This window comes from Conger conger, chromosome 8 (assembly GCF_963514075.1).
Source record: "Conger conger chromosome 8, fConCon1.1, whole genome shotgun sequence".
In the NCBI taxonomy this organism is placed as follows: domain Eukaryota; kingdom Metazoa; phylum Chordata; class Actinopteri; order Anguilliformes; family Congridae; genus Conger; species Conger conger.
In genome coordinates this window covers 6,893,518-6,910,033 of record NC_083767.1, presented here as the reverse complement: position 1 = coordinate 6,910,033, position 16,516 = coordinate 6,893,518, and the positions used below count along the sequence as shown (strand labels likewise).

Genomic DNA, 16,516 nt, shown 5'->3' with positions numbered 1-16,516 from the left:
TTCATTTTAAGGGTTAATTCCAAAGATTGCCTTTATTATTAAATAGGATAAAGACATGTCGATGGAACCTGTCCAAAAGCCTCGTGAATTAAATTCTAGAGTTTCTAAAGATTATTATTGTATTTAGAATATAAATCGGTGATTTTTTTTTTTTTTTTTTTTTTTGTCTGGGTACATTTTGGGCATCCTCATTCTTTTTCTGGACTCATTAATTTCAAAGTATTTATTTTTATTATCTGGACATTTGAGCAAGTTGAAAGTTTAGCCTTGTTGGAAGAATTGGGATTTAAATGTGGCTTAGAGGTGGGGTGGTGCGATAACTGGTTTCCTTTTTAAGGAAATTGATTTTAATTATTTGTTTGTGGAACTTCTGAAACGGTCTTGGTGGGCCTGTATAGTTAGCCACCATTTGCAGTGGTTTGGTTCTCAGAAAAACAGTTCAAAACAAAATGGTGTAAAAAATAAACTACTCGTATAAACCCCTTTGTTTCCCCCCCTGTGGAGCAGTACATAAAGGTCAAAGGTCGCTGGGTGGATGTTGTATGGAAGGGATAACCATGTAATGCCAAATATGTTAGCACACCACAATGTTGACGTGGAGGATATTTGGGGCCTTAAAACTCCCTTTGCCATTCAAAAGCAACTTAAAAAATCGGCCACTGTTCTGAAACGCCACATCCTACTCACGTTGCGTATAAAAATAAAAAAAATTACATTTTAACAATAGTGTTGATAAAGAAGTTGTCTAGTATGCACGTTAGTTTTTAGAGTAGCTGCTACATCGGTTGATCCATAAAGGGGCGCCAAAAGGTGTGTGTGTTTCCCCCAAAAGCATTACACCAGCATAGTTGACAAGCATAAACATAAGACACTTTGAACACAAGGTTCTGAAACGGGGATTCAAATTTGTGTCATAGTCTCGTTTCTCAATGGAAGTACTGTACGTGTTCCCAAACCTTTCCTCTAGCACTTTTCTTTTGAAAACTTTTTTTTTGGGGGGACAGCGGTTTTCTCATTTGCTTGACTATACGGTTCGGGCATTGCACATGCGGAATTCTGTGCCTGACCTTTGACCTCCTTTGTGTTCATTGACCCCCTCTTTTTAATTTGTGCATGTGACAAGAGCCTGGTGTGCATGATGTCATAACTAACCTTTTTCTGTTGGAGGGGAGGGGCTGGGAGGGGGGGGGGGATCAAGTGTCTGCTGTACAGTAAGGCAGTCACTGCTCATCTGTATGTGTAACTGTTCTCATTGTTGATGAATCAATAAACTTGTACTGTAAGCAGCTCTGGCCCTTTTTTTAGACAAATGACCCTGATGTCAATCAATTATAATTTTGGTGACTCACCTAAAAATCTATTTGATCAACACCACGAGCGTTGTTCAGCAGTTTAACCAATTTGTGGATACAGGTGTCTGTTAAATTCCTAAACTGTGTGTTTCACACTTTGTGATTAATGAACTGAGCCTGTACATAATCAATGCTGACCTGCATTGAATTAGCATTTTCACATTTTTTAATGAAATATAGACAAGGTTTTAGTAGACAGCCACCTGACAAATTCAGTATTGTTCCTTTAACAAAGTATTGCTAAATTCCTATAAAAAAAACAATGTATTCATCTTAGTTTAGTTTTTAGTTTTTTTAAACATATACATCAGTGCTTTTTGGTATTAAGATTAAAGGGAAAAAGGATAGAACAGTTCAGATATCGCATGTCAAACACCGGAGGCCACGACTGTTCTTCTCGCAGCTCCTCAGGTTTCACCACTAGAGGGCAGCAACAGCTCACTCAGCAAGGCAATAATGAGACTAGGGGGTTGGGGAGGGGGGGTACCCTAGGGGTTTTTTTTAAATGTACAATGTACCACATATTCCAAACGGGTACATTCAAACACACGCAAGGGTAGAGTAACTGTGATGGAGATTGTGATTAACAGTCGAACAGTCAAGGTTCAGTGTGACCGTTTCCAATTGTCCAAAATGATATTACACTCCTGACACTGTGTGTGTATTGTATTATGTATATTAGTATGTGTATGTGTGTGTGTGTGTGTGTGTGTGTGCGCATGTAGGGATGAGCGGGTGTGTGAGTGTGTAACAGGTTGTGTGGAGGAATGGTGCTTTGGAGGGTTCTCTCGCTCGCTCTCTCTCGCTCTCTCTCGCTCTCTCTCGCTCTCTCTCGCTCTCTCTCGCTCTCTCTCTCTGTGGTTCAGCAGCCAGTCGGTGTGGGAGCAAAGAAGTACAGAGCCAGCAGGATGAGGTAGACCACTACCAGAGCTGTGCCTGTGAGGAACACACAGTCCAGTCACACACACACTTTATACATTATATATATACACACACACACTTTATACATTATATATATATATATACACACACACACACTATACATAATACACACACACACACACATTATACATAATATACACACACACACACACACACACTTTATACATTATATATACACACACACACACACACACACTTTATACATTATATATATATATACACACACACACACACACACACACACACACACTATACATAATACACACACACACACACACATTATACATAATATACACACACACACACACACACTATACATAACACACACACACACACACACATTATACATAATATACACACACACACACACACACACTATACATAACACACACACACACACATTATACATAATACACACACACACACAGAGGCATGATTGCACGTAATACACACCCACACAGACGCACGCACAGCCACTTACACACACACACACAATACATTACACACACTCACAGAGGCATGCACATAGACACGCACGCATGCATGCACGCAAGCACGCACAGGCATAAATGCACATAATGCACATGCAGACACACACACAATATACACACTCGCAGACACCTGCATGCATAGAGACAAACACACACGTACAAGGTTCTTTTTTAAATGCTTCAATTATCACAGAATTAATGCATCGATCGTTTCCCAGACCATCTCCCGGCCAGCAAGAGGCCCTTGCATATTGTGTCCATTAGAGGGAGACATTCTTTACAAAACTGTCAGGTCCCTGGCAGCAGCTGTGTAAAGTGGTGATTAGTAAAAAGTCGCTTCATCAATAAGTGCACTCGTCCTCCCTTTAACACGTCGACGGCAGGAATAAATACAGTAGCGCTCACTGCTTACCCTGAAAGTAATCGGACTTGCCGTCCATGAAGATGTAGTTGACCAGGATGACGCTGAAAATGCTGGCCCACAGGTGCAGGTCGCTGAATATCAGCACGAAGCCCACATCCTGCAGCCCGGCGCGAAACAGGAAGCCCACCACCCAGACACAGAACAGGAAGTGAGAGACGAGAGCACAACTGCACTTTGCACAATATTCTACATAATGTGGACACAAAGGTCTCAGAAGCACCTCTGTTCAAATGTTACACAAGTGCACTCATTACAGGACTGAGGGGTGCTTCATGAAGCACGGTTATTGAGTTAGCTGGTTAGCTGTGCCGAGTAAAACCCAGGACAGCTCTTTTTACTTCAGTCCATGTTCCAGATTTGGGTGAGATCCGGGTTTTACTGAGTGCAGTTATGCAGCCTACTCAGTAATCCTGCTTTATGAAATAGCAACCAAGAGAAGATAAAAATGTAAAATAAAAATAATAGTGATCACAAAAAAACAAAGACTTACATAGAAAGCATTGAATAAGATCAGCAAGGGGATCTGGATCATGCAGACCTGCACTGCTATACAGCTTCCCACTTCCAAACTACATCGAGGGGGAAGAAATTATGAATGGTGATCAGAATAAAGGAAAAAATGTTCAGTCAATAAACAAACTGATGTTTGGTTTTACTACTACAGTGAACACAGGGGCCTGACCTCAAACTGATGTTGTTCTGAAGGGCAAACTGGATTCCGTTGACGATCTCGGGAATTTCCGACACCATCGCCAGCACGGTGACACCTATGAAGTACTGGTATCCAGGGAGACGGGGAACAAACAGCGCCGTTTACACGTCGGGCTGCAACATTCAACAAGCAAGCAGGTCCCCGATCGAACAGCCGGGGGGGGGGGCAGTGCGGCCGGGTGAAACCCTCCCTCCCTGGTGATCACTCGCGCCAATTCTAGCTTTCCCAGTAGACACAGAGCATTCTGACACTGTATCAATGTTTACAATTTCTGAAAACAAGAAAACATTTCCAAACCCGGACCTGGGATATTATTAGAATTTAAAGTGTCAGCTGGTAATCCGCGACGGAGAAGACGTGGTGCTGTGAAAAAGCAGGTAAACCAATCACCGATGGGGTGACCTCATCACTTAGTCATGTGACCTTGTTGCTATGAGATCCAATTCCGCTCAATGGCAGACACTTGCTCAAGCGGCACACACCTGGCCCTACTCCAGCTATCTAATGCTGCCAGAAAGTGCACAAGCTGGCACTGGGCCCTTGAGCAAGGCTGCCCAGGGGATTGTCCCCTGCTTAGTCTAATCAACTGCAAGTCACTCTGGATAAAAGCATCAACTAAATAAGAAGTCATGATACCTGTGAGACGGTGGAGTAGGCCAGAATGGGCTGGATGTGCTCAGTGGTCAGATCCGCACAGGCAGACATCAGCAGCGTGGCCACAATAAGGATGAACAGGGCTCTCCACCGCGACCAGTGCACCACTGGGTCATGGCCGGGCGCTATGGCAACCACACGCAGACACACGTGCGCACAAACACAAACACACACACACACACACACACACACACACAGTTACTACAGCATCACGGTACAGTGGTCACATCATTCTACACATGTGAAGTGAGACGTGATTCACTGGCTGAGGTTTCTGCGTGACGGTGTTCACTATCGAGCAGGTGAAGCAGGGACGGACAGATGACTCAGATGCTGCTCCCCTCTTTTGCACTATTCTCCAGCAGCTCCTCTCAAACAAGGGATCAGGGATGTTTTTTTACCTCTTCCTTGGTTCAAAGGATTTTTGTAAATCATTATTTTTTCATGAATTCCCTTTTCATGTGTCACCTAGCAATCTGATTTACTGTAAATGACACAACACTGAATACAGTTTGTTAATTTTACAATTACTCTCCATCAATAATCAACTCATTTTAATGCATGCAAGTTTGGTTGTTCCTCATAATATTTCGCATCTTTGCCCAGCCTGGGAGAATAAAGCTTTGGCACTTTGAATGCACTTTCTCAGAAAGGTAGGCATTGTGTGAAGAAGCGAAAACGAGAAGAGGAAGCTGACCATTACAGCCGCTGATGTGGATGTCGTAGATGTATGTGTGCGTCTTCAGCGTGAAGATCAGACCAATGATGTATGCCGAAGGCAGGAGCAGAGAGATGGTGTTCACCAGGGGCCTGAGGGACAAAAACACACACACGCATGAGCACGCGCACACGCACACACGCACGCACACACACAGAGGCGCACACACAACTCACTCTCACACACTCACACACTCACACTCTCACACTCTCACACAGACACACAGACACACAGACACAGACACACACACACACACACACACACACACACACACACACACACACACACACAAACATTAGAGAGAGAGGCCCTGCTAGTAAAATCAGCTGTGTAACTACATGGCACAATTTCCATTCTTTTTAGTAACATTACCAAGGTGTTGATCATTTCTTAAAAGGCCATCTTGCATAGTCTTGCTTTCGATTTCACAATAAGCAGAATAGACTTGCCAAGGCCTGAATTTCGTGACAGGGTTTAAATACTCACTGAATATGCTTATTTTCACCCTGCCAAGAAAGAAAAAAGAGAAAAAGTTAAAAGGTAGCATTTACACCATGTCTAACAAATTAACTCCTGAAGAAGCGGAGATATCCTGTAATTAATGTGTCAACAGAATAGATCAAAGCAGTTCAGGAGGTAGAGATTGAACTTTAAACAGATATATGTACATGGATTTATCACAGAAAAATATAATCTTACGCCTCGCACAAACAAACATACTCCCATGTACAGCAAACACACACTAAATCTGTGTCGCTCTGGAAAAAGCAAGTTGGGCGATAGAAATGTATAGACCAATACAGACACACTTTAATAACCCTCCGAAAGGGAATTTACACTGTCACACTTCCCTACTATCGAGTATACTTTACATGACATTACATTAATGGAATTGGCAGACGCTTTCATCCAAAGCGACTCACAGTTGATTAGACTAAGCAGGAGACAATCCTCCCCTGGAGCAATGCAGGGTTGAGGGCCTTGCTCAAGGGCCCAACGGCTGTGCGGACCTTATTGTGGCCACACCGGGGATTGAACGAACAACCTTGCGGGTCCCAGTCATGTACCTTAAACGCTACGTTACAGGCTGCCCTATACTCGATAGTACACATAGGTAGTATATATCTTGTATACTCGATAGGAGGGAAGTGTGCCGATCGGGACACAGCCGTGCGGTCGGAGTCTGAGCGGGGGAGAGAAGGGGGCAGGGTGGGGCTGGACAGGCGTGGCTACCTGGTCGTAGTGGCAGTTCTTGCAGACGAAGGTCCCATTGGCGTTCCCTGTGGAGTTGGTGCAGTCCTCACACACCAGGGTCCCGTAGACCTTGGAGAAGAGCGTGGGGGCGAACACGCCTGTGGGGGAACACGGAAGCGGGGACACGCGTGAGCGGACCTCCCCGGGGGGGGAGGACGGGGGGAGGGCGGAGGACGGGGGGGCTCACCTCCCACGGATATGAAGAGCAGGGCGGAGCTGACCCCGGCGGAGCGGCTGTTGAACCTCTGCTCCCGGTGCCTGAGGCCACCAATGATCATGCAGATCCCCTGGGGAGGCGGGGGGCAATGTGACCAATCAGCAGGCCGCAGCGGCGCGATGTGACCAATCAGAGCAGGGAGGAGGAGAAACGTGAAAAAAAAAACAGCAGGGTGCGATGCGACCGATCAGCGAGGGCACTCACGGGGATGAAGAGGATGCAGCCCAGCAGGGTGCCGGTCAGGGCGGATTTGACGATCTCCTCGAAGCAGCTGTTCCCGGCGCGGTGGCCGCGCAGCAGGGCCGTGATGTAGAAGGTCATCTCCGTGATGGAGCCGAAGGTGGCGTTCACCACCGCGCCCACCGCGAAGTTACTCTGCGCCGAGATGCTGCCGGGGGCAACCGAGCAACGAGCGGTCATGGTACCGCTTACAGGCACTGGTATGTTACATTACACACATACTGTACCTATGTACACATTACATTACATTACAAACAAACATACTATACATACACATTACATTAAACTGCTACATTACACTGCATACACATTACATACATTACACAAATACAGCTATAATGACAGTTAACTTTTTATCCAAAATGACCTGCACTGTACCAAGCAGGGGCCAATTTCCCCCTGGTACTGCTCACACCTGGGTCAATGACGTAATCGTTTCGGATTCAAATACTTTTCTACACTTTACTGAGCTTGTCCGGTCATATTGGATTGGATCTTGTCATATTGCAACCTGTAAAATACGGTCAGTATGTGCAATCCCTGCCTTCTGGTCCTCTTGGTCAGCTCAATTGCACCAGGCAAGATAAATCGAGCACAGAAAGTTATTTTAAATGCATTTGACCCGGGTCCGGTGCTGATGCGGTGTTGCCGTGGGAGACAAGGTCGTTACCTGGCGATGCCCATGCCGATGTAATAGGACACGGGGATGATGGAGCAGACGGCCGTGGCGAACTTGGCCTCAGAGCTGATGTAGTGGTCGCCTTTGTCGGCGTAGCCGATCACCAAGGTAACGATGACCAGGGGCAGGAGGTCTGAGAAGGTAGGCTTTAAGGAAGACGACGGGCACAGCAGTCCCGGGACTATAGAGTACGAGAATCTGTCGTGCTAATACTTGAGTTAGCATTGTTGAGCCTTGGGGTGCCTCTCTCAGTATCCCACACAGAAGGTGAGGCCATGGACTATTCCCATTTCATTATCCTTCCAGCAACGTGACTGCACTGTCCCTTTTTAAAAATGAAAAAGTGATGACTAAGAGCACAAGCTGCATGCGAGACCCCACACTCCTCAACCTCAGGCGGGTCCTCCCGGGTGTCCGCGTGTAAAGGATACTGACGGCGAACACGTTGATCCCGTTCACCGTGTACTTGTAGTAGTACCAGTTGAAGGCGTGGTAACAGCAGAGGAGGGCACGGCCCTCAGAACCCTGAGTCTGAGAGGGGAAAAATAAAAGACTTAAAGGGGCTGAGACAACCAAAACGCTGCTCAATCACCACACAGGAGCAAAGGGACGATTGCATTTTGCTGCGTACAACCGACAAACCGTCAATACCAGGGGTACGGAACTCCAGGTCCGTGGGCTGCAAAGTCTGCTTGCCATCACTTCAACCATGCACTACACCGCCTTTCAGCAATTATTTTACCTGCATGGTTTCCGGACGACAGCTCATGAATGAAACGCGTGGCTGGAACAAATACCTGCAGACACTGCAGCCCCCAAGACCTGGAGTCGAGTAGCCGGGGTCGCCATCATCGCCAAACAACCCAGGGGTGTCCAATGTTATCCAGAAAGGGCCAGTGTGGGTGCAGGGTTTTGTTTTTGCCACACCAGATTCAACTAATTAACTAATCACGGTCTTCCATCAAAACCTGTGTAAGTTGAATCAGGTGTCTTCGTGCTGGGATTAAAACGAAATCCTGCACCCACACCGGCCCTTTCCGGATGAGACTGGACACCTCTGGTCTCCAGGGTCCCACCGGAAATGCGCTCACCGTTTTGACCTCCCCGACGTGGATCTTCTCTGGGCCCACGAGCAGGATGGAGGTCAGGGTGCGGGCGTTCATCTTGGACACGGGGATGGTGAACACCAGCATCCAGGACAGGAAGCAGGCCAGGATGTGCACCAGACACAGGACGGGGTACCCCAGGAGCAGCCACACGTAGGTGCTGACCCGACACTGCACCCCTCAAAACACAGCCCCAGGACACACACACACAGACACAGACACACACACACACACACACACACACACACACACACACACACATAACACACACATAACACACACACAGACAGACAGTAAGGAGGAGGCTCCTCTGACCTCAATTACCTCTTGTTTTGTTTTGTGTAAGGAGCACGTATCTGGGGACTTCATATAATCTGTGGCAATAATCTCCATGGTAACAATGCCCCGCCCCACCCCTCCCCCCCCCCGTGTAGGCTCACCCAATAGCGAGGCAGCTGGGGTTCCTGCAGGTCCTGGGGCACGTCGACGGGCGTGGGCATGGCTGAGGACATGGAGGAGGGCATGGGCGAGGGTGGGGGCAGGAGCAGGGGGGACGACTCCTGCACCTCCTCTACTTCCGGGATGGCCTTGCAATTCGGGAACTTCCCCCAGTACTGCCCCCCCGCGCTGGTCTGCAGAGAGACGGAACGGGACAGTCACTCCCGCGGAACCTACAGCAGCCCCCCAAACCGCCACTGAACCCCAGCCCACTCAGCCACACTGAAAGACAGCAGACACTGCAATCTTCTGGGAAACCACCCTCCACCTGACATTAATGCGTTTCAGCTCTTTACGGTATGAGATCACAACTATGTGACCGGAATGTCCTTCACCGTACATTCCAATGCTGATGTAACAATCACTACTGGCAACTGAAATGCAATGGAGTTCTAGAACGGCAACTTAGAATTTGGAGAAAAAAAAAACGAAAAAAAAAAAAAACATTCCAAAAAACCTGCTCTTCAAAGGTTTAAGTCCTTTTTCCTGAAGCCCACAATGCCACAGGGTTTTCCAGCCGTGATTCCTCTCGCAAAACCAGCTGAGCAGCAGTTTGTCACGTGACCCTGTAGGCCCCTGATCTGGGGGCATTTGTATGGCTCCTTTGATAAGGCACAAGCACAGCAAGGTGCATGCTCCTGTTGCTGTGGTTACCCAGTAACGGAAGTGAAAACCGAGACTTCTGCCTTTTTCTCACCCTGTGCACACAGGACATGCCAGCACGGAACAAGGTGGTGGTTCACCACAGAAAAAACTAAACACAAAGTGACCCAACGCACGTCACGGAGGAAAGACACGCCGGCTGACACTACTCCACAACCCAACCGCCATTACCTTGTCAACCGCCTTCCCAAACGGCCACAGAAAATAGCAAGACAATCTCCAGCAGAGCTTCCCTAAGAACAAGACACAAAATCAAATCAGAGCTGAAGGCTACAATGCCTCAAAATTGAAACTATATGAATTGATTTATGAAGCGTCACATACCGTATGGGACTCCAAGAACTGTGATGAACATCAGGATGCTGACCAGTAGATATGTTAAAGATATCCACCAGCCGAACAGCAACACGTACACTACATTTCCACATGTTATTAAAGAAGCTGCAGACATGGCAGACACAAATAACAAGTATTATCTGACAAGAAATGATCAAAACTTAATCAGCACTTACACAACATTAAATTATATTTAGGAGACGCTTTGTTTCAAAGCGACGTACAAAACAGTGCATATTAAGGTCATACAAGAAACAACCGAACACACCAGATAAGGTACAATTCATATAGGACTGGTTGTAAGGCCATGACTATATGTCCAGTACACAATGAAGAGAACCATTACATATTTGACCCAGGTCTGGTAAAGAGTTGATTTTGCTCCATTCAAATAATAATAACAATAATAAACTCCATTCATATGGTGTTTCTCATTTGCAGTGGCAAACCTGAGTGCTTAAATGAAGCCTAAATCACACTGTAAGCCCATTTTAATGGGTCCAGAGAGAGTAGAACCCGTTTGATGATCTAGACCAGGGCAGAGAATAAAAACCTGGGCAGAAAGTGCCAGTATGTTCTCAGGGACGGTTTTGATCTAAATAACGTAAGTTAAATGAAAAAACTAGGAGTTTGTCGCGCCAAAAACAGACCCCCCCCCCCTCCCACTCCTCCCACTGCACCTTCTGGGGACCGGACCACGTTGAGCTCGGAGTAGAGCTCCTTCACGACGTCCGACCGGTCCTCGAAGGGGCGTGCGGTGACGTGACTCTTCCACTTCCTGAAGCCGAACTGAAAAACATCACAAAAACGGCCCGCTGACACAACAGGACTGACGCAGGAGGGGGGTCTCTGAAACCCCCGACCAGATCAAATCACCAGGGCCTTGTATCACGAAGCCAGAGTTAGCTGGACCGAGTAAAACCAGGAATCCTCCCAAATCTCTAACATGGACTGGAGTAAAAAGAAGTGGGGGGGGGGGGGGGCTCACCTTGTAGTTGTTGGCCACTTTGTGGGCCTCCACCTCGTTCTCCGCCCGGATGGTGGTCTTGCAGGTGGCCTCCTCCCACACGTCTTCTGCCCCCGGCACACCGCCCTTCGAGGGGAGGGAGTGTCCTGCAGGACCGAGAAGATACTTCTACACCAACCTGCACACCTGTACACCTGTACCAAACCTGTACATCTGTACCAAACCTGCACACCTGTAGACCTGTACCAAACCTGTACATCTGTACCAAACCTGCACACCTGTACACCTGTACCAAACCTGTACATCTGTACAAAACCTGCACATCTGTACCAAACCTGCACACCTGTACACCTGTACCAAACCTGCATACCTGTACCAAACCTGCACACCTGTACACCTGTACCAAACCTGCACACCTGTACCAAACCTGCACACCTGTACCAAACCTGCACACCTGTACACCTGTACCAAACCTGTACACCTGGACCAAACCTGTACACCTGTACCAAACCTGCACACCTGTACACCTATACCCAACCTGGACACCTGTACCCAACCTGGACACCTGTACCCAACCTGGACACCTGTACCCAACCTGCACTCCTTTCACCAACCTGGACACCTGTACACCTTACACCCATCACTTTCAGCAACCTGTACACCTGTACTCAACCTGTTCACCTTATACCAACCTGTACACCTGTACACATTACACCCAGCACTGTGACCAACCTGTACATCTGTCATCTGTCACCAACCTGTACCTGGAAAAAATCTACTCAAAAACCTACATACCAGCCTACCCATGAAACATCCGGCAAATACACACATTTCCCAACATTTCCCCACATTTTACTGCACTTTCACGAGCTGTTGTTATCTGAAACTGAAACTGAACCTCGGACATGACACAGTACAACCTTTACCCAAACCCCACAGCGTATTAAAGGTTAGAAACGGCCCAAACCCCACAGCGTATTAACAGTTAGAAACAGCAGGCACTAGGTGACAGCTTGACATCTCCAGAGATAGCCAAGGCACAGGAAGCAGGGAATTAACAAGAGGGAGGGAGAGATGGAACAGAGACAAAGAGAGCGGAGAGGGAGAGAGCAGAAGAGAGACCCACTTCTCTGTCCTGGGTATCTGGGGGTGAAAAGGCTGATCTGATGGGGCGTTTTTGGCGAGGGGGTGCACACAATGTCGGGGTGCATGCTGGCCACACACAGCCGGTCACACATGGAGCCCCTGCGCTGGGCCCGGGGGTCTGGCTCCCATACGGGGTCTGAGGGAAGAAAACACACACACCCTGTTACACACACACACACACACACACACACACACACACACACACACCCTATTACACACACACACCCACCCTGTTACACACACACACACACACACACACACCATATTACACACACACACACACACACACACCCTATTACACACACACACACATACCCTGTTACACACACACACACCCTATTACACACACACCCACACACACACCCTATTACACACACACATAAACACACACAAATACAAACACACACACACACAGACCCTGTTACACACACACACACACACACACACACACACACACCCCCTGTTACACACACACACACACACACACAGACCCTATTACACACACACACGCACACTCCATTACACATACACACACACACACACTCCATTACACATACACACAAAAATACAAACACACACACACACACACCCTGTTAGATACACACACACATACACACACATACAAACACACACACACACACACACACACACAAATACAAACAAACACACTCAATTACACACGCACATGCGCACGCACGCGCACACACTGTACTGATGCTTTTATCAAGTGTATAGCCACAAGGCTATAGGCTGTCCCATAAATGTGACTGATATCAGACATGAATAAAAAATGCTAGATTTACATCTATTGCCTCTGGGCACACTTTAACCAGGGCCTTTTTAAAGCAGAGAAAACAACACTACCTATTAAATTCCATTCCAATAATTTTGCTGGCGCATTTATCCAAAGCGACGTACAGTAACTGCATACTGAGGGTCGTTAGCACAACAACAGAAGCCAGGTTGGATATGGTACAATTTTTGTACTGTAAAGCCTCAGTTTCCCACAGCCATACAACTCTAGTTCACATGGTTAAATATAGGCCAGGTCAGTAAGTAGAGCATGTCAAACTAGAAACGACGCATGACACAATAGATGTTAAACAACCATACAAATACTGTAGCACCAAGATGGATAAGCATACATACTGGACAGCACTAGATACAAAGGAGAACAACATATAAAAGTACAAGAGAGGGAACTCGTATAACAAATAAGTGGTATATGAGTACCATCACTAGATTAGGGAACTCCTGCAAAGTAGCATTCAAGGAAGCCAAGGTACGGTCTGAAGAGATGTGTCTTCAGACTGCAGCAGAAAACGGGCAGGAAAACCCACACCCTCTGGATGAACACACCATTGAATCAAATGTAAAATAATCTCTGCCAGATCACATTGAAACCGCCTCTCAACTCTCCCCTCCTTTCCTTCCTCAAGCTCTGACATCGCAACGTGACAGCCACGCAGTGCGCCCCTAGTCCTTGACACATACGAACAGATGTTACCTACAGAGAGCTAGAGGCCCAGGAACAAAATATGGCGGGGGGGGGCTCAAGTTCCTTCTTCCACACTCTCTGAAGACTGTGGTTGTGTCTGAAAATTGCAAAATCTAGAATCTGAATCTCTAACGCAAAAATAAGACTGAGTGATTTTTCGCGTAGCATAGGCACGTAAGAATTTTATTTCATCATCATGGGACTCACAAGAAGAGAGTATCACCGGTAACTATCAGGACATGATGTGACGTCATCCTGACGAGGGGGGCAAGAGAATGTTTACTTTGGATACCGGCTCGAACTGTGATGTTCTTGGGTAGGCTACACAGCTTGGGTGATCTATGGGAAGATTCCGTCTGATGAACGATCTTCAGTTCCAGATTTAGAATTGTGGGAAACAAAACTCAAGACTAAAAACATTTCAGAAAACGACACAGATTCGTGTTGTTGCATGTCCTTGCCAAAACAAGTGTTCAGAGGAAATACTTTGTAAAATTGTTTTTAAAGTAGGGTGAGTACATAAATGACTATTAATGCAGTTCGCATACAGCGAGAAACAGAGAATGGTAATCCAAATCATAAATAGCCTACCAATCTCGTAACAACACATACAGGCGAAAGTAATCAAATCAATGGCTATGCTAGATTGTATCATTCAAATTTGGAGTAGCACAATCGACTATGTTTTGCGTGTAACCCATTTCCCCCGATATCCGAAACTGCAAGTATCATGCACAAATATCAGACGTCGTGCGATCAAGCCTTCATGTGTGGTCTTATTAAGTAACAACTTCTCCTTTCAGCCTGAGTCTTCAATGTCGTACACCGACCTTCCATAATGACCTAGCCTGAAAATCACGGATGGTTCATTGAATCGAACGCACTAAAAAATGTTTCATTTTGAGCTCATTGTTACTATTGCTGGTCTATTCTTCGCCAAGTTGGCTTTGTAAACTACATCCACGAGTCTTCAAAACACTCAAAAATCACGCTTGGTTTCACATGAATGTTGAGTCTGACACAACCACTTTATATCCATTCATGCGTATAAACCTGCAAAAAGGTCGTATCGTGTTCCAAGTTTATTCCGGAAGCTATTGGCTTGTTTCTGTGTTGTCCGAGTGCTAGCTACCTTTTCAACAAATAGCTACAGGCTACGACGCGAGTGAAACGCTTTCAAAAATGATGTATTCACTCAGCTACGGCGCAGGTGACTAGTTACATAAGTAATGTTAAACTAAACTTTACTTTCAAGCTCGGAAATCACCTAGGATATGTGCGATCTATGTCGTAATTTAGTAGTGTGTGTAGCGTTTTAAAGAATATCAGGATTTATTTACAGAACCAGCGCAATTTAGATGAGTGATTTAATCGTTCAGAGTACCCCGTGAATTTACATACATTGCTTACGTCTCACCTATGCTGTCGACAGTCGACCTCCGTCTGCAATATTCTGAATCCTTTGACATATCTACATTTGGTAGAGACATTACTGTTGCCTAGCTGACGGTTCCCATTTAAGCCCTCATGTTCGGACATCTCGGTAAGGTTGCGTTTCTCTTCGTACGTAATGCGCACTCTCCTGTGAGTGGTCAGAACGTCCCATGTGGCACATACACGCCAATCACAGAAGATTGCGCGAGTACGCGAAAGCGCGAAGCACCACGCCCACCTTTCCTCAACCAAACGGCAAGTGCAAGCTGGTACCAGAGCACCAATAACAATGGGAAATGTAGTGAGAAAAGCAAAAACGTCACAACGTCAACGAAGTTTTAAAATCAGTCTGTTCTGCAGTTTGCGGTTTTGCATCGTCTCATTTCACGTAGGTTGTCTATATCTGCGTTACGACTGTTACGTTAATTGGTCGCATTGACTGCTTTGCAAACCTATCTTACCATTCATCTAAATATCTTACCAAACATGTAGAGGTTTATTTTTCAAATGCTTCCTTCATTTCAAGTTTCACCTGTGTGGACAATAAATCAAAATAGAATCAGGAACCGATATAGACAGAGCTATTGTGGTCAGACCTAACCGTTATGGACAGGCCTATCGTGGTGAAATGTGAACGGTGAAATGCCCATGACTGGTCAGTTTTAAAAAATATTATTGTGAAATTATCTTCAAAATATATCTACACAAACCAACAACTTCTCAGTGTCAAAGTGTCAAAATAGGAAGTAATGGTTCAATGCTAATGGATGAAAGGCTTGTAAGTTTATGTGCAGAAACCTAGTTCCTCCTTGTGTTTTTTTCAGATGAATGGACTTGAAAACATCAGTGGTGTACAGAGGAATATTAGAAAGAAACATACAGCTACATGTAATACTTTTATTGACACATACAAAAATACAATAGCTTGATAGCTTTTTCTTAAAAAAAAAAAAAAACACTGTATAACAAATGTTACTGAAAGGATGAACAGAGGCTATAACAGAAGTCTCAGGAACAGGTTATTTCACAACTCTGTGCTATCCTGAACTATTCAGTTGTTACAGAAAAAGTGAAATTAATCTCTGCATATTTTCTCAATATATTAAAAAAAAGAGTCAATTTTTTACATGAAGACAAAAGTTTCTTAAAAAATACTCTCCAAGAGCTGCCATTTTTTCCTGTGGT

General features: G+C 45.9%; 1 protein-coding gene across 3 annotated transcripts; it reads right to left on the bottom strand.

The window, feature by feature from the left end:
• Positions 1 to 1,500: 1,500 nt before the first annotated feature.
• Positions 1,501 to 15,469, bottom strand: cax1 (cation/H+ exchanger protein 1). Of its 3 annotated transcripts, none has more exons than XM_061253125.1 (20): positions 15,315 to 15,469; positions 12,380 to 12,535; positions 11,275 to 11,399; positions 10,967 to 11,075; positions 10,275 to 10,391; positions 10,122 to 10,183; positions 9,230 to 9,421; positions 8,775 to 8,960; positions 8,115 to 8,214; positions 7,675 to 7,816; positions 6,969 to 7,152; positions 6,735 to 6,834; positions 6,527 to 6,645; positions 5,780 to 5,799; positions 5,273 to 5,385; positions 4,558 to 4,700; positions 3,892 to 3,986; positions 3,700 to 3,778; positions 3,198 to 3,306; positions 1,501 to 2,288 (listed from the first exon to the last, which is right to left on the bottom strand). In XM_061253125.1, the coding sequence occupies exons 1-20, from the start codon at positions 15,385 to 15,387 to the stop codon at positions 2,215 to 2,217; spliced, it is 2,298 nt and encodes a 765-aa protein (XP_061109109.1). In that variant the 5' UTR covers positions 15,388 to 15,469; the 3' UTR covers positions 1,501 to 2,214. The 3 variants fall into 3 exon arrangements, with proteins under 3 accessions (XP_061109109.1, XP_061109110.1, XP_061109111.1); XM_061253126.1 differs by having other exon boundaries at positions 15,299 to 15,399; XM_061253127.1 differs by lacking the exon at positions 12,380 to 12,535 and having other exon boundaries at positions 15,315 to 15,398.
• Positions 15,470 to 16,516: the final 1,047 nt, after the last annotated feature.

What these genes read in the sequence shown, in the direction of transcription:
- cax1 (XM_061253125.1), bottom strand. Translation starts at nt 15,387, where the DNA reads ATGTCTCTACCAAATGTAGATATGTCAAAGGATTCAGAATATTGCAGA. An exon ending in GTCGACTGTCGACAGCATAG is followed by an intron (nt 12,536 to 15,314) that starts GTGAGACGTAAG and finishes TTCTTCCCTCAG; the next exon opens with ACCCCGTATGGGAGCCAGAC. An exon ending in AAGTGGCCAACAACTACAAG is followed by an intron (nt 11,076 to 11,274) that starts GTGAGCCCCCCC and finishes GATGTTTTTCAG; the next exon opens with TTCGGCTTCAGGAAGTGGAA.